Raw genomic sequence first — 19,207 nt, 5'->3', positions numbered from 1 at the left:
TACCATGCAATCTGGCTGCGTATTTGTAGTTGTGGAGGTCTTGTTTTGTGATTAGATCACGTAGAAATATTTGAATAGTTTATATCGCAATTTCAGCCCATAGTGAACGGCGCGGCAGCAATGCTGACTAGGAGACATTTCGTATTAGAGTCCCATGTGACTAAGTGACATGTGACGCGTTGCCACTTGTTAACCATCATAATAATGCAACGTTTTTTTTAAAGCAGAATGATAGATAAGGTCCTTGCGTTTAATTAGGATGACTAAAAAATTATAAATGACCTTTCTAAGAAAAAAAAACACTTTTATACTTCGGTGTTCATTGTAGACCCCTAAAGTTTCGTCAGAATAATGAAGCAAAGAAATGAATTGATTGATATGTGGGGTTTAACGTCCCAAATCCACCATATGATTATGAGAGCCGCCGTAGTGAAGGGCTCCAAAAATTTAGACCTTTTGGGGTTCTTTAACGTGCACCCATGAAGCAAATAAAAGCGTGATAAAACCACGAGAGTTGTTTAAATAAAAGGAAAAGTATCAAAGTTAATATGTACCGAGTTTCGTGACCCTCAGTTTGAATTGTTTGTAGCGATAAATTCCTGAAATACTGGTATTTTGTGCGGTTTGCCATGTTTGTCATTCTCTTCCCTAAAGCTTTCCAATATGTAAAAAAAATCGACAGATTTTTTCTTTGCTGAGAATAAGTATTGCAATAAGGAAAAGTAAGAAGCTCACTGTATCTTAGTTATTTGAGCTCCAATATAACACGAAAAAACCACAAAATCGACGGAAAAATGCTTTTCGTCGGCAAAATGTGTGCTGTATTTTCAGATGACCACTTTTCTTTCACAAACCAAACTTCGAAATGATTTTTGAGGCTCCAATGCCTAGGCCTAGAATAAACTTCAACAAAATAAGAAATGGGGACAGAGAACTCTAGTTAGACCTTATCTGGACACACACCGGGGTGCTTTGCACGGTTCACAACATTGTTATTGACCACTTGCCCAAGCCTTGACACGTTGCTCAAGGGGTGACTTGATGAACGGTCACCAAACGTAGCTGTGTGCCAGTCGATTGCGGTGCATGTTGCCAAAGTGCTCTTCGTGTAGTTCGTCATGCAGCAAGTTGACTGATTGATTGATATGTGGGGTTTAACGTTCCTAAACCACCATATGATTATGAGAGAGGCTCTAGTGGAGGGCTCCGGAAATTTTTACCACCTGGGTTTCTTTAATGTACACCCAAATCTGAGCACACGGGCCTGCAGCATTTCCGCGTCCATTGTAAATGCAGCTGCCGCAGCCGGGATTCAACCCCGCTATCTGCTGGTCAGCAGCCGAGTACCTTAGCCACTAGACCACTGCGGTGGGGCATGCAGCAAGTTGCGCACCTTTGCAAGCGCAATCATGGGTATTCAGAAAGCGATGCAGCTTTAGTGAAATGTGAGCTCATAGCGTCGGCCAGAGAAAAAAAACAGCTTTATTTCTTTTTCAGTCGGAGACGATGGCCGCCTCCAATTTGAGCAATCTATCATTTTACAAACGAAGGAGTCTCAAGCTGTTCGCGCATTGTCTTGGTTCGAAAGTGGCATTGACTGCAACCACAGTCTGGCATCATCATAATCATCATAATCATCATCAGCAGCATCATCATTATCATCATCATAATAATAATCATCATAATCATTATCATCATCATTATCATCATAATCATCGTTATCGTCAGCCTGACTATGTCCACTGCAGGACAAGGGTCTCTCCCATGATCCGCCAGTTAACTCGGTCCTGTGGTTACTGCTGCCAATATATACCCGCAAACTTCTTAATCTCATCTGCCCACCTAACCTTCTGTCTCCCCTTAACCCACTTACCTTCTCTAATAATCCAGTTAGTTACCCTTAATGGCTAGCGGTTATCCTGTCTACGCGCTACATGCCCGGCCCACATGTCCATTTCGTCTTCTTTTTTTCAACTTTGATATCCGTAACCCCCTTTTTTTCCCTAACCACCTCTCCCTCTTCTTGTCTCTTAAGGTTACACCTACCATTTTTCTTTCCACTGCTCGCTGCGTCGTCCTCAATTTAAGCGGAACCCCCTTCGTAAGTCTCCAGGTTTCTGCTCCGTAGCTAAGTACCAGCAAGATACAGCTGTTATATACATTTCTCTTGAGGGATAGCGACAATCTACTTGTCATAATTTGAGAGTGCTTGCCAAGTGTGCTCCCACCAAATCTTCTTCTAGTTACTTCAATCTCGTGGTTCGGCTCCGTAGTTATTACCTGCCCTAAGTAGACATAGTTTTTTTACAACTTGAAATGCACTATTACCTATCTCGAAGCGCTGCTCCCTTCCAAAGTTGTTGTACATTACTTTCGTCTTCTGCAGATTAATTTTAAGATCTACTTTTCTGCTCTCCTTGTCTAACTCCATAATCATGAGTTGCAAGTCGTCCCCTGAGTTACTTAGCAATGCAATGTCATCGGCTAAGCACAGGTTACTAAGGTACTCTTCATTAACTCTTATCCCTAACTGTTCCCATTCTAGGTCTCTGAAAACCTCCTGTAAGCACGCGATAAATAGCAATGGAAAAATTGTATTTCCCTGCCTTATGCCCTTGTTGATTGGTATTCTGTTGCTTGCTTCATGAAGCCCTATTGTAGCAGTAGATACGCTGTAGATTTCTTCCAGGATGTTTATATATGCTTCATCAACGCTCTGATACCGCAGTGTTTGCATGAATGCTGATATTTCTGCTGAATCAAACGCCTTATCGTAATCAATAAAGGCTATGTATAGTGGTTGGCAGTATTCTGAGCATTTCTCTATTACCTGATTGATGGTATGAATGTGGTCAATTGTTGAGTAGCCTGTTCGAAATCTTGCTTGTTCCTTTGGTTGATTGAATTCTAATGTTTCCTTAACTCTGTTAGCAATTGTAAATAACTTGTATACCTCGGAGAGCAAGCTGATCGCCCTGTAATTCTTCAAGTACTTGTCATCCCCTTTCTTATGCATTAAGATGATGTTAGCATTCTTCCAAGACTCTGGTACTCTTCCCGTCAGGAGACACCCCGTAAAGTGGTTGGCTACTTTTTCCAACACAATCTGTCCTCCATCTTTCAGCAGATGTGATGTTACCTGATCCTCACCAGCAGCTTTGCCTCTTTGCATGCTCTCCAAGGCTTTTCTGACTTCTTCTATCATTACGGGTGGGTTGTCATCTGGGTTACTTCTTGTTCTTATAGTATTATGGTCGTGGGACTCCCTGCTACTGTACAAATCTCTGTAAAACTCTTCCGCTATTTTAACTATCCTATACATATTGGTAGTTATTTTGCCTTCTTTGTCCCTTAGTGCATACATCCGATTTTTGCCTATCCCAAGTTTCCTCTTCACTGCTTTGACGCTTCACCCGTTTTTCAGAGCGTGTTCAGTCCTCTCCGTGTTATATCTTCTTACATCAGATACCTTACGCTTATTAATCAACCCCGAAAGCTCTGCCAGTTCTATCTGGCCTGTTTTACTTAAGACTTTCATGCTTTGACGCTTCTTAGTGATATTTTTCATTTCCTGGGAAAACTTTCCAGTGTACTGTCTAACTACCCTGCCTCCAACTTCCACTGCACACTCCTTATTGATACTCGTCAGATGATCATTCATTGTATCTACGTTAAGATTGGTTTCCTCAATAAGAGCCGAGTACCCGTTCTGAAGCGAGAGTCTGAATTCCTGGACTTTCCCTCTCAGTGCTAGCTCATTGATGTGCTTCTTGCGTGTCAGTTTCTGCTGCTCCTTCCTGAAGTCTAGGTGAATTCTAGACCGTCTGATTCTATGGTCGTACCTTGCCAATCACTTCCACATCCTGCACGATGGCTGGTTGTGCACTTATTGTAAAGTCTATTTTGTTCTTATTTTCGCCATTAGGGCTCCTCCATGTCTATTTGCGGTTTTCTCGTTTTCGGTAGAAGGTATTCGAAATCCGTGAATTATTGCGTTCTGCGAATTCTACTAGTAGCTCTCTTCTGGCGTTTCTAGTACCGATGCCATGGCATGGTCTGTTATGGTAAACTTTATTCAGGCCTTGAAAATCAACGCTTAGGTTGACGCCGGCGGCTGCCGCATTGTGACAGGAAGGTTAAACCTTACTGCCATATCGTGGGCCTTCTGGACAGCCTGAACCTTAACCGAAAGGTTTCCTCTGTGAAGGGGTCTTTACCACCAATCTCTTTCTTTGTCACAGTCTGTGAAAGCCACAGTACACTGCCAAAGTGTATGGTTCAGAATAATGACGCCATGACACGCAGCTCTAGCGCATGTACGTAGCTAGCGTATCAATGGTGAAACACTCTGCGTACACAAGACGACGCAGATGACTGGCTTGCCCGCTGTGCGTGCTGTGTGACGTCTTTATAGGTGCTAATACACTCGCAAATCGTCACGTCTTGTCTCATTTTACGTGACACATTTGTGGTGGAGGTGCTAGCTCTTCCTCGTACCCATTTCGAAGCTCTGCAATGGCCGTATCGTCGCAGGCAGAACCATGTCACAGGTTGAAGGAACATCGTCAGCACCACACGCCCCTTCCGTGATTCCTACTTATGTAGTCCAACCACCTGCTCGTGATCATTGCGTATTTTAGCGACAGGATGGCGTTGACGTTGACAAGACGGCTTAAGGTGTATGGATCAGCACCGGCTCTAGGTAGGACCCGATAATAGTGCTCACCAACGTGCTTTGTTACCTTGATGGCCCGCCACGGGTGTGATGTGAGACGCACTAAGCTGGCATTACCAGCTGCGATACTTTCAAAGAGAAGATCCACGACGTTTTTAGCAACACCGATGGATGGCAGACGGCTGCGTGAAATAACTCGGCTACTCGGGCACAGGCATCTACCAAATCGTGTATACGTCACGTACATTCGCGACATCATCGCCTTTTGAGAAGGTATCGCATGTGCTTTAATGCATCGCAGATGATGCCTTTACCTGTTTTCTACACTAACGTTGCCACGGTTGATGAAATTACCAAAGAGCATCGGCAGTTTGAACACGCCAAGATTTGCCGTGTCACGCAAAATTCACACGACTGTCCAATACTGGCACAACTTCGTCGTCTGAAGCAGCTCGCGATCCACCCACTTATGACCCCGTCACCGGAACTGTTCGTTGGAAGCATGAAGGTGGCTGTCCAGCTCCTAATAACAGTCTGTTTTCACAACACTAGCCACTGACCCATCACAGCCATCGGTAACCTTAATTCAAGCTGTGGCCAGGCAATACCACAGCTTGGCATTCACCTATAATTAATCTCGTCATGATACCACAGGTTATTCACCTTTTTATATGCTCTATGGCCGTAATCCGACTTTCACACTGGACACCCCACTACCGTCTGCAAAACCTTCGCCGAGCGAATACGCATTTTACACTATAGCTCGTGCCGACCACGAACGTCAGATTGCCCGCTCTAGACTGTTGATTTCACAAGCAACCTAGAAGGCTCTATACAAGAGCAAGAAAGTCGGCGTTCGCTTCTCACCTGGTTTCCTAGTTCTTCTATGGTGCCCAGTTTGTTGCGTTGTATTGTAGGAAAAGTTATCTCGGTACAGGAAACCTTACCGTATCATACGACCGGTAATGAACGTTACCTCTGCCGTCGTTCCCGTCTACGAGACTAACTTGTCTGCAAATACGCCCAGTGACGTAGTTCACGTCAGTAGGTTGAAAGCATACCGCACTCCTTCTGAAGACCACGTAAAAAGTGCATCGAGAGGGCGCTTTTACAGACGAGGTGTAATTCTACGTAGCTAGCGCATCAATCGTCAAACATTCTGCGTACAGAAGACTGCGCAAAAGACTGGCTTGTCTGCTGCGCGTGCTGCGCTCCATCTTGATCGGTGTCGATACATTTGCAAATAATCACGTCCCGTCTCATTTTACGAAACAAAAGAAAGTTTTTCTCTTTATTGTGTCTCGTTTTCTCAATTGATTGCGGGAGGTGCCAATAAAGATCTACTTCAGCGTTCTAGCTTGATTAATTAAGGATAAGCACATCACATACCAGTGAGCTGATAATGTGACAGCTTAACTCTGCAAATGTGTGGCTGCGATGATCGGAAGGCCGGTTGTTGGGCCTAAGATTGTATGAAACAATTCACGGTCGGTGAATAATATAAACAAAAGGCCGTAACTGTAGAAATTAAACTTCTTAACAACAAATGTCCTTGAAAGGGCCTGCTGGCTGTAGTTGTTTTCGGCAACGTTTAACGTATGCAATTGGAAAGAGATCGGCCTTGTGCTGCCATCATCCGAAACACGAGAAAAGGTCGCGCCTAAAGAACCAGATTGCGTTTCTTCAACCTCAGCTCGCACCTAAACATACCCCCATCTCGCATCCTGTGCGAGACAAAAAACGCAGAAAGGCAAGGAACCGGACCCTCTTGAGACAATATGGTGAGGACCAGGATGTGGTTTACGTGGACGCAGCTGAATATGCGTCAGGATCCCGCATGGCCCTTGCGGTGGCTGACACTCAGGCAAATCTTCTAACTTCGTGCTCAATTGTCACAAACTCCTCCACTGAGGCAGAAGAGGCAGCTATCGCGCTTGCTCTCATCTCTGCACCTGCCACCGCAATCATTTGCGACTCGAAAACAGCTATTGTGAACTACGCAAACAACTTGATATCCCGTACCGTTGCTAGCTTGCTACGCTTATGGCAGCCTAAGCGTTCCACAACCCTCATCTGAACGCCAGCACAAGCCGGCTTTTTTGGCAACGAGGAGACTGATTCTCTAGGCCGAAGTCTCAGATTCCGGGCAGGAGAAATGGAGTCCCCTCCAAAGATTGACGAGCGCTTGCTCTCTTTTCTTGTTATTCTATCGTATTACCGGGATCAACGAAAAATATACACACCCCCAGCTCCATTCTTAAACATAGCGCCGGCCGCACATTGGCAACGCCTACAAACTCGGGCTGCTCCATACCCCGTATTACTAAACGCCCATTACCTAGACCAACTCACCCCTTCATGCAAACTTTGCGGCAAACCAGGAGACTTCCTCCACATACTCCTCACATGTCCCACTTTCCCACATACCCCACCTCTGGCTGTGGAAGTGTCATACTGGGAGACCATCATGACCAGCACTGCTGCGTTACCCCGCCGTGGTGGTCTAGTGGCTAAGGTACTCGGATGCTGACCCGTAGGTCGCGGAACAGTATCCCGGCTGCGGCGACTGCATTTCCGTTGGCGGCAGAAATACTGTAGGCACGTGTTCTCAAATTTGGGTGCACGTTAAAAAACCACAGATGGTCAAAATCTTTGAAGCCCTCCACTACGGCGTCTGTCATAATCATTTGGTAGTTTTGGGACGTTAATCCCCACATATAAATAAATAAATAAATAAATAAATAAATAAATCAGCACTGCTGCGTTCTATCAGCACCGGATCATCTCGTGCGCAATGAAAAGAATGGCACTTCAAGGGCTGTCCTTTGCTTTGTAAGGGTGCCTCCTCTCCATGAGGGAGCACCCACGTGCAATAAGGGGGCTCGGCACCCGCGCTCTAAAGTGGCAATAAATGTTTCTACCACCACCACTAGATTACGAGGCGTCGCCTGATAGCAGCAAGGATATTCACAGGCTACACTGCGTGAAAATGGAAAGAGACGCTCTTTGTGTCCATGAACACTTCTTGGCAATGGTTATCTCATTACCACGGGACGTTTTTGTGTAGCAATATGAAGAATGGTTGCGGCCAGCTGTGGCTAAGTTAGGAAGAAACTTGCCGTAGAAATTGACGACTTGCAAGATTGACTGCAGATGCTGCCTGTATTCAGAAGCTGGCGCCTCGTGGAGTGCGTCAGCAAGCTCCGTCGTTGTTGAGATGCCTTCACCGCTCATGCTGTGACCGATGCATAAGGACGTTCCTGCTGGAAAAACGAAAGTATCTCCGCTACGCGGACGCCTCGTTAAAGAAGTCGCTGGAACACAAATTTCGGAGTGATGAAATGCTCTTCGCTGTTATTACCAGCCACTAGAATGTTGCTCAGGTAGCATTGAATGTCGCGTAAGCCCTTCAGCGTGGTGGTTCAGCATGGTGTTTTCTTTGGAAAATCCCGGGTGAAGGAAACGAAGGCGGTGCTCAAAATCATGAAAGCAGCAGACTTCCACCGGCGGTTATAAACTTGGCCTGTTATGATGACTGTAAAGTGTGACTTTTTGTGTGCTTTCCCTCTCTTCTTTCTCTATTTCTCTATCATTAAAACCCTCCCACCCATTTTCCTTTTGCAGGGCGTCATACCAGTCCACCTAGATATTGGTTAACATCCTTGTCTTTCATTTTCTTCCTGTTCCTTCCTTTCTTCCCTCCGGGTACAAGAGAAATTTCAAACGCGAGTCGATTAACAGCGAACAACGCTTCCTGCGTGTTCAACGTGAGGTATAGTTTTGTCTAGAGGACCCCTTGCTGATAAGTTCGGTTAAGACAAATCTTCGAGAAATGCTTACTTTCTGGCAAAAATATGAACAGGCCGCTCAGCTTCGGCAATTTGTAGCGGTGCACATCAAGGCACGGGTTAGCGGTCGTCTTGGGGTAGCCGCAAGTCCATAAGCTACCATTTATTGAGTTTGATTACGGGCGCAGCCACCATAGCTTATTCTGACGTCGTAACCGGTGATATAATCACCAGATGCTCCATTCTAGCCAGTTCAGTGTTGAAAGTTTTACGCAGTGCAAAGGAAACATTTCTGGCTTTGCCACCTCGGCATCAAATCAGGTTTATTCAAAAGTTTGGTCACTCTTCCTTTATTATTATTGAAAAATGAAATTGCTATTTGAGTGCCGTTTTGAAGGAATATTTGACACGCAATACTCTCTCTATATGGAGGTGCATGAGTAATACTGCAAGACGAGCTAGTTCGTATGAATGCATAATAAACTATTTTTAGAATCAAACTAGTGCTGGTGTAGTTCCATCTCTTTGTCGGTGTGTCAGTGTGCGCTAAAGGAAGTCATTATAGAGATGTATAATATGACGCGCAGCTGTTTAAGCCTTCATAAAATCGCACAGATGGCAGGGACGCAAAAATGGGTGATTTTACCATCCTTCCGCGTGATTTACAGGTGCATAAGGGCTGCAGATGAACTTTATTCACTACTTGACGTGCTGTGGAAAGAAAACAGAAAAAAGAACCACAACACATACACGGAGTGAATGATGATGAGTGGGGCATAGCGGCCGTCCATCCATGTGTCTGGATAGACGGACAGAGGCATGGACGCATGGACGGACGAATGGACAGACGGACATACGCATGGTCAGACTCATGAACGAATGGACGGAAGTACACACGGGAGGACGGAAGCGTGGACAGACAGACAGACAGACAGATGGACGCACAGACGGCCTCACGAACGGATGGACAAAAGCATGAATGGAAGCACAAACGGTCGGGCGGAAACACGAATGGATGGACGTACGGGCCAATAGATGGACGCATGGACGGATCGGCGCACGAGTGGACGGACACACGCTTCGCCCCACTCATCATCATTCTCTGCGTGGATTTGCTGTGAAAACCACTAACGCCATCTTGTTATATTATTTCCAAGGACATAAACATACAACGCCATCTATTGAGCAACTCATAAACTAGAGGTGGCTACATACTACTACTACTACTACTACTACTACTACTACTACTACTACTACTACTATTATTACTACTACTACTACTACTACTACTACTACTACTACTACTACTACTACTACTACTACTACTACTATTACTACTACTACTACTACTACTACTACTACTACTACTACTACTACTACTACTACTACTACTACTACTACTACTACTACAGAAGAAGAAGAAAGAATGACCCACGGCCTAGGGAGCTTCGCTCCTAAAAATGGACCCGAAACTAAATGGAAACTAAAGGACGGGCATGTACTAGCTGCCTGCCAGCTGTGACTCGCTGGCATAAAACCGAAAAGAGAACAACCAGAATGAGAGCCCGCTCTGCTGTCAGAGACGGTTCCCTAATATGCGTTATCCACCATTTACTTTGTACATTTGCAGCTCAAGACGTCTCAGAGTGTGATTCCAATTCACCCTGTAAACAACAGAGTGATACTTCTCACCTGCGGCATGTGTCTAGCTTTGGGAAGCTTTTTGACAGCTGGCTTTGCCGATAGGCCTACGGTCAAGCACAAGCATGAGGTACGCTGAGTTATCCCTTTCCTCTTTTTTTATTTTGTACACCCACTGTCCACTTTCGTCGCTGTATATTGTATAGTGCTGAGACATATAGCGTTGATCTGATTGATTAATATGTAGGGTTTGACTTCCCAAAACCGCCATATGATGATGAGAGACGTCGTAGTGGAGGGCTCCGGAAAATTGTACCACCTAGGGGTTCTTTACGCGCACCCAAATCTGAGCACATGGGCCTACAGCATTTCCACCTTCGTCGAAAAAGCAGCTGCCGCAGCGTGTGTTTATGTGCACGATGCGGGAATGTACGAAGGAAAATACTAGTAGGGAGAGCAAAGTGATGCGGCTGCAGCGCCCGCAGCAGACGACATCAAAGCGAGCCGACCGATAGTTGCGCTTGCCTTTGGCGTGACCAATGCCTTTTTCTCCCTTCAGTTTTTTTTTAAACTAGGGTTCAAGCTTGTGACATCATGTTCCATCTTTTTTTTTCTTTCTCCATGTTTCAACAAGCTGAGCGAAAGTTTTTGAAACATAACGTGGGAGCTGTTTTCAGAAGCGTAACTTCACTCTTTCCTTGTTTGTTTTTTTTACTTCAGCCAAAAAAGCGAGACGACTTCGATGATTGTTGTCCGTTTTCAAGGATTTCTGTCACAATTGTCTACAAGTGAGTAAACATAGTTTTGAGCGAGTGGGCATTTGTTAACATTCGAAATCACGTTTCTCTATAATCAAATGACTAGAACGTAAATATACTAAAACATGTTTCTGAAAACGCTTCTGGTGCTATTTTATTACCTGCTATGAGTAACACAATATTTGAAAATAAAGAAAAAGTTGTTTTCCGCGAAGCAAACGTGAATCTGCCTATATCACAGGAAAATTTTCTTTTTGTTAACAGTGTTTTGTAGCCCAGTCAGTGTTGAATAAGCGTAATATTTACACCTGAAAGGATTTCACACTATTGCCCAAACAAAATTACTTGAATTCATACAGTCCGTCTTGAAAAGATTTATTGTCTTTTCAGGGTTAAATATTTGGGCTAGACAATATAATTAATACGTACGGAATAATTTACTACACCTTTCTTCCTACATTTCTGTGAACAAAATTTCATACAATATCTCCATGATTTACAAGCAGTTTCAACACAAAACATCAGCGAACCACTCTAGGACTATACATGCGGTAACGTGTCGCTAAAGGGCTACGTAATACAATTGAGCATTGGGAAAAAAGTTGGGAAGTTCCTACCGTTATTGCTACCGTTATTATCTTCTTTTCTAAAGAGTACATTTGCCTGCATTGTTTTTTCGTTAACTGAACAGACATATCAGGAGCACGATGATCAAATCAAAGTTCATGGTGGAGAACATGCCAAGATTGACGTGGCGTCTCCGGTGCTACACGAACAATGAGCGTGAGTCACAAGATTTTGTGAAGAAGAAGTAAGTATCCGTAGATACAAGTGCACTAACATATGCAATATTTGAAATAGGAGCCTGGAACGGAGGATATGTGGCAACGATGGCTCGATGAATAAACCTTATTGTGCTCCTTCGGAACGCGCTTTAGCGCGTCGCGGGCCACTCCCACGTCGAAGCAGACAGGACAAGTATCTTTGATGCGTCGAGGAACCTTTTTACTGCTCATTACTTTTGTTAGAGTTTAGAATGGGTGACAGCATCCTCCCATTAAGGTGGGCGCGATGACTTAGCCCCCGCGTAAAGGCCATTTCACATGCGAGTGACTAAGTGGCATCAGGACGCACAGACGGAGAATTAATTTCACACTTTTGCGCGGCGCCCGCCGCTATGATGGGCTGGCGAGTTGGAGCGAGTTCCTTTCAGAGCGTGCGCCGGCTCTTCGATTCCACCCTTGCCATCACGTGCCACCAACGTCCCTGCCCCCCCTTTGGTCACACGCTTGGCCGTGATCGAATTTTTCCAACACTGGCGATGTTCAACGCAGCGTCTAGTAGACGCTCTAGAAACCTCTTATTAGCTCTTGCGACGGTTGCCACTCCGCTTTTGGGGCTAAATTTTTCGCATGCGAAACAGGCTCAAAGCGGGGCATCACCATAGCTTGTGTTTTTAGATGAGCTACATACGCAACTAAGAAACATTCGTTAGTTAGTTATAATTTGAGAGAAATGTTGTTCAATTCAGAAGGCTAGTGTATGCGATCCGGCCTAAAGTAGCCTGAGTGCCAGAGCGTAAAGTCTGTTGATTTTTATGTTTAGTGGAGGGCATTGTCTCTGCCCCAGGTCAAAATGTTTCGTCATTTTGATATACGTTGGAGGGCACCAATTTTCCAAAAGCTCAGTGTCATGCCCCCCGGCAGCCATGTGATCTATACATGTCTGCGCACTCATATGGGGGCTGACTCGTTGAGATTAGGCAAGTTCTGAACTTCGAGTTCTAAGCAGAAATTTTTCATTAGACGTAACAATGGCGGATCTTCAAATTCGTTATGTCCAGTCTAGGTCACCGAACGTTCACTAGACAACGAGAGTCATCTCTCTGTGTTGCAACATGCTCTGTGTTGGCATGAGTTGCGTGAGTGTGCTCATTTACAGCATTTTTTTCGGACTTTATAAATTTTTCTATCTGCATCACAGAATTTTTTTTGTACTTTATAAATTTCTCTATCTACTCATCATGTGCTGCGAATTTATAAGTTGGTTACTTGTAACAATGCGACATCATATAAGGAATGTAAGCCAACTGTGGAGCGCAATCGCTTCAGCTCGTTGGTGCAGTTAGCGCCGAAATCTCGCTATCCAACCAATGCCAGGATCTATGCGTCGGCAGCTGCAACTTGACACCTGAAGACACGGCCGTATTGCGCTAGTTTACACTTATTGGTGATCGTTTCCAAATACTCTTCGTTTGTCCGCATACTTGCGTTTTCAGAGTGTAGGGATACATGGAAAAAATTACAGTACCTCCTGCTAAAGGGCTTTCGCATTCATAAGTAGCATGCGAAAAAGCGCATTAGTCGACTTAAAGTTCCGTTCATTACGGTAACGTTGCCCCATGTTAACGTGTCGTTGCAAGGGTAGCACACCATAAATTCACTGTAGTTTCTGTTGACGTTACTCGTGCCAAACGTGCTAGCGCATGCCAGCGCGTTCTGTAAAGAACACAAGCATTGATTCATCGAGCATCTGCAGTCTCGTTCCCCGACGCCATACCCTGATCGCTGAAAGAGTGTAGATGGGAGAGGCCACAGCGTCTTACCCAGCCCCTTACGCAGGGCGGCATGCGCTAGCACGTGAGCCCGTTCTGGCAGTGCTTGGTCAGCTGTTGCACATTCGCAGTAACGGGGGTCACGCCGCACACTGGATCGAACTCGGTCATAATCTGCTTCGCATTTAATAAATTGGGAACGACTGATAGTGCTGTGGCACCTCGTGGAAAACTCAACCGCCCGACGATACGCTTTGTTTCCATCGAACCCATCGCCGTTACCACTGACAGCTGCGCGTTCCGCAAGTTATGGAGGAATAGCAGTGTTAAGAAGGAGAGTCATATATATTTATTTCCCACAGTTGCCTTATTACAACGTGCGTCGCTTAGTTTATGGGGCCGTTGGTTTGTTGATGCGGTAGCCAAATGCTGATAGAGCTTTAAAATAACTTTCAAGGTCTAAGTAGGGAGGAAGACCAATCAGTTAGGAGTTACTAGAGGGCTACCTTACATTGCGGGATTGCGAGTGTCAAGGGTATACTAAAGCCAATAGAACAGCAGGCATGTTATTTATAGTGTTCAATTCGATGTGTACGATTGTAATAGAAAGAAAAAGGAAAATACATGCACGAAAAAGCAACTCGTCAACGGTGGGTACCGTACCAACCACCTTTTTTTTGCCGCTTAACATGGCCCTCCGTCCCCATTTAATGCGTACAAACAGACCGAGACGGCGGGTAGACCTGCGGTGCAACAGAAGGTGCTAAGAATCTCTGGGTCCGGACAGGCCACCATTAATATCTGAACTTTTCTACGTAACACTAGAATGCTATCTAGTGAAGAAAGTCTAGCTGAGCTATTTGAAGAATAATAGACCTCATCGAAGTTAGGAGTACACGTGAGGCCTACAGTGCTGAAGAACGGCCACGTTCTATGCTACCATGGATTAGTCGACAGAAGAGAACTAGGGGTGGGGTTTCTTACACGCAAGAATAAATCTGTAAATCTGGAAACATAGAGGAATACTATGAGATCATTGAGAGGTTGGCAAGCGTCGTATTAAAGTTTATATAGCGGCAAGCGTCGTATTAAAGCGTCGTATTAAACTTAAAGGCTACAAGATGAAGGTGGTACAAGCCTATAAATTGAGCCATGATCATTTAGATGAACACTTCTACGAAGACGTAGAGTCAACAATAATAAAGTAGATACACAGTACACTATACTGCAAAAAAGAGACCTAATACAACGCAAAAGGAAATTACGTCATCGGCTCTAGAAATATTACAGGAAGTTAGTAGTACAGTTTGCAGAACGGAACAATTTACGGATCTTCAATACATTTTAATGAAAACACACTAACCATATGTGAACGTGGCGGCGTTCCTAATGGCAAAACTAAAAATGAAGTAGACTTCATTCTGTGTGCACACCCTGGCATTTTACTCTATTTAGAAGTAGTTGGCAAAATCTGACGCAGCGACTATAGAATGGTAAGAACTCAAATTCACATATACCTATGAAAGCAAAAGGATAAACTGATAGGCAAGAAGCCAATCAATGAGGTAGAGATGAGACGGAAAATACTTAAATTCAGAGCTTTGCTTCAGAATAGATTCGCGACTATAAACTAGGCAGCCAACGTTAGCGCTGAAGCAATGAACGATAAGCGTGTGCAGCGCAAGTCGGAGGCACAGTCACTAGACAGGACGCTAGCAAACTATCCCAGAAGACGAAAAATCTAATGAAAGACAACAAGCCGCAAAAACCTCAAATGCAACCTACAAAATAGAGCTAGAGGAACTTTCAAAGTTCATAGGCGTAAAGTAACCGACTCCAGAAGGTATAACGCGCAGAGATTTGAGGAGGCTGTAAAAAACGGCAGAAGCCTAAAGGCTGTGAAAGCAAACTTGGACAAGAAAAGTAATGTCATAACCAATATGAATAGGATCGTTGAGGTGGTGGTGTAGTTTTACAGAAAGCTGTACAGAAACCCAAACAACCAGTACGACATTGTATGAAGCTATAACAGCCCAGAAGAATTCGACACAGTACCAGTAACGACCAGGAAAGTAAAGAAAGCCCTAGAACGAATGCAAGGAGACGAAGTGGCTCGTTGGGATGAGGTAACAACGAACTTGCTGAAAGATGGCGGAAAAATTGTGTTGGAAAAACTGGCTAGCTTATATACGACGTGCCTCTTGATGGGAATGGCACCAGAATTTTGGAAAAACGCCCATATCATCTTAATACATAAGAAAGTAGACGTCATGAGCTTAAAAAATGCAGGTGTATCAGCTTACTGTCCATTCTCTAAAAATTTACTTACAAAAACAAGTAGTTAATAAACTAAAGACGACATTAAAGTTCAGTTAACGAAAGGATCAAGCAGAATTTCGTTCAGGCTACTCCACAATAGACCATATCCATAGTGTCAATTAGGTAACAGGGAAATGGGCGGAATACAACCTACTCCTATACACAGCCGTCATAGATTACGAGAAGGCATTTGACACCGTCGGGACATCTGCAGTGATGCAGACAATACGGAATCGGGGCTTCAACAAACCCGATATAAAAATACTAGGAAGAAATTTACAGGGCATCCACAGCACCACATTTCTTCATAAAGTGACAGAATCCAAATAAAGAAAGGTGTATGGCTGGGAGGCACAATCTCTCTAATGCTATTCCCCGCGTGTTTACATGAGGTTTTCAGTGCCCTTGATTGGGAGGAGTTTGGGATCAGAATTAATGGAAAGTATCTTAGTAACCTGCCATTCAATCATGACATGACTTTAATAAGTAACTCAGGGGACGAATTCTAGCTCATTATTACTAAACTGTTTGACACTGAAAGCATAAAAGTAGGTCTGAAAATTAATACGCACAAAACTAATGTGCAACAGTCTCGGTAGAAGAAAGCGCTTTTCAATAAATGGAGAGATGCTTGAAGTCTTAAAGGAATGTGTCTATTTAGGACAGGTAGTAACCACGAAGCCGAACCATGAGAGCGAAAGAACTAGAAGAATAGGGATGGGGTGAATCTCAATCAGCAAGCATCCTCAAAGCATGAATGGTAATCTACCACTAACCCTCAAGAGGAAGGTATATAACATCTGCATCACGCCAGTACTTACTTACGGAGCGGAAAGCTCGAGGCTTACAGAGATGGCTCTGTTTAAATTGAGGACGACGCAGCGAGTGATGGAAAGGAAAACAATAGTTGTAACCTTTAGAGACAAGAGGGCAGAGTGGTTCAGGAGACAAACAAGGGTTAAGGGTACATTGTTGAAATCAAGAAGAAGAATTGGACATGGGTCGAGCAAGTAGTGCATAGGGAGGATGACCGTTGGTCACTAAAGCTAGCTGACTGGATTCCCCGAAGAAGCAAATGCACGAGGGGGAGACAGAAAGTTAGGTGGGTTGATGAGACTAGAAAGTTCACAGGCATAACGTGGCTTGAGTGAGTTTTCTTGAGTGCTTGAGTGAGTTTTCTCACTCAAGCAATGGCTTTGCTTGAGCAAATGGCAGTGAGAGTGCGCATTAGCAATTGTACACAATGTTTGTCGTTTTTCATCCACGCAGTAAACTGCAACAATGCATCTTTACGCTAAAGATTTCACCTTGTACGCATGCCTGATATCAGTCTTCGCATAATATAAGCCGATTACGTAGGTTTCAGTGCACGTATTCATGTGTAAAAGCACGAAATTCCGGGGTTTGCACTTGGCGCCATCAACGGTTTTTAATTCTTTACAGAGATACAGAGATACAGAGATTTAGCAATACGCACACCTTCCAGCCCACTGTCAGTATGCGACTAGCACGAGTCTATCATGACTACTATGACGCATAGCCTTTTAGCACGGACAGATGCTCTTCCCGCACTCTCCATAGCATTCTGAAATCTTTTAAAGCACTTGAATTTTCAAGCAGTGGTCTTGCACGGTAGGTCATAGGCTAGGCTTCCCGGCTGGTGACACTAAGGTCTTGGGTTCGATCCCGGCCCCGCGGTCTCATTCCGATGGAGGCGATAAGGTAGAGGCCTGTGTACTGTGCAACGTCATGGCACGTTAAAGAACACCAGGCGGTCGAAAGTTTCGTGGCCGTTCACTACGGCGTCTTTCATAATCATATCGTAGTTTTGGGACGTAAAACCCCAAATATTATTGTCAATCATTTTTAGGCACTATAGGTACATCACTCCGGAAAATTTTCGCAATATTTATAGCTACTCTTTGGCCTTCTCACGTTCTTTTTTTTTCTGACGGGACCATAAATATACAGCGACAACTATAGCACTGATGACATTTACTGCCAATCAAGACATTTTCGGATTCCCGAATAAATAACCGTTCGATGTGCTCTTGCAGTCAACGGATGAACAGCCCTTATCGTTTCCTCTGGCTGGTCCTTCGTCACAGCTGGCAAGAGCAGGTGTGGTCGTGTGCCGTTGCGGTGATGTACTACTCGTCCATCTTGCTCCGGATTCCACTTTTTCAGTAAGTATATAGGCGCTATTCAATGCCACTGAGCTTGCTTCGGGGAAAAATTCATTAGGCGTAACGAGAGAGAAAAAAAAACTTACTCTCAGAACAAAAAGCGGTATTTTGTTTTTACCAGGAAGTCATACCGCTATACACTCCGTTTCACAGATCAGCTGCAACGCAGTGGCAGCTAGCGAGACTACTTGCACGAGACGCGTTCGCGCAAAGAAATAGTTCCGTGTTTTTACTACCGCTCATACATTTTAGATGCGGAAGCATCTTATACTCGCGCCTTGTAGTGCGCCGTCCGCGCCGTCCGCACCGCTTCTCGAACATTCGACAGCTGACGCGCGCGCATGCGCCGTCGCGCCGTCGCCCACCATCTGTGCCGCGCGCGCTTCTCCTTCGAGAACATTTGACAGCTGACAGCGCATGCGCCGTCGCGCCGTCGCCATCTGTGCCGCGCGCGCGCTTCTCCTTCGAGAACATTCGACAGCTGACAGCGCATGCGCCGTCGCGCTGTATATATATACTCAAGGTCGGCGCTCGCTCGCTCACTTGCCGCTCGTCCGTTGGTTTGTACGGCGCGTCGACGTCCGAAGGCGCGGTGAAATGAATGCCAACGAATCCACAAACACAATGATCGACGTCCCTTCGACCAGCGCCGCCCTTTCGCATACGTGTGTACGTGTTCACTCATTTAACACCCCCTCCTACAACCACGTTAACCAATTTAGCCATCGACCCAAGTAAGTCGCAATTTAACACCCCATTTCACAACCACGTTAACCAATTTAGCCATCGACCCAAGTAAGTCGCACTTTAACACCCCGTTAACCAATTATATGCTCCGCATCATCCTCAGTGTTCCCTCGAGGGAAGCTGCGGGCAATTTTTTTCTTGTAGTTTCAAGCTGCATGAGATTGAATGTGCATGTTTTATTGAATGTTCATGTTTATTGAATGTGCATGTGAATGTGCATGTTTTATCTTGCAGACAAACAAGCCCCGACATGGGTGTAATTATATGGCATGGGTCGCTTAGCTTGCTTTTGATTTTGTTCTTTGGTGTTTCGTTTCGCAGGCCATGGTGACGCGTCACGCGAAAACACCTGCTCGGCTTTTCGAGCGTTTACAACGACGAAAACCAGCTATGATACGCGGGCAGTGGTACATTTTGATGACCGAACTTCTTGCATAGCTTTCGCAGCGTTGCACCTGATGTGTGAAACGGATTATAGCACTTCGCCTTTCAGAAAGCAGTGCCATTTACTTCTTCTTGCTTATTCTTTCTGTCATTCA

General features: G+C 44.8%; 1 protein-coding gene across 1 annotated transcript in view; it reads left to right on the top strand.

The window, feature by feature from the left end:
- Nucleotides 1–11,570: 11,570 nt before the first annotated feature.
- The window catches only part of LOC119173770 (multidrug resistance protein mrp-7), a 79,441-nt gene continuing 71,804 nt past the window's right edge, over nt 11,571–19,207 (top strand). The window contains exons 1-2 of the mRNA XM_075884931.1: nt 11,571–11,673; nt 17,793–17,921. Coding sequence (XP_075741046.1) covers nt 11,588–11,673; nt 17,793–17,921 — 215 coding nt within the window. The 5' untranslated portion in view covers nt 11,571–11,587. The remainder of the gene's footprint in view (nt 11,674–17,792; nt 17,922–19,207) is intronic.

This window comes from Rhipicephalus microplus, unplaced genomic scaffold (genome assembly GCF_043290135.1).
Source record: "Rhipicephalus microplus isolate Deutch F79 unplaced genomic scaffold, USDA_Rmic scaffold_56, whole genome shotgun sequence".
Taxonomy (NCBI): domain Eukaryota; kingdom Metazoa; phylum Arthropoda; class Arachnida; order Ixodida; family Ixodidae; genus Rhipicephalus; species Rhipicephalus microplus.
The sequence above is the reverse complement of the archived record's forward strand: the minus strand, read 5'-3'. Positions and strand labels throughout refer to the sequence as shown.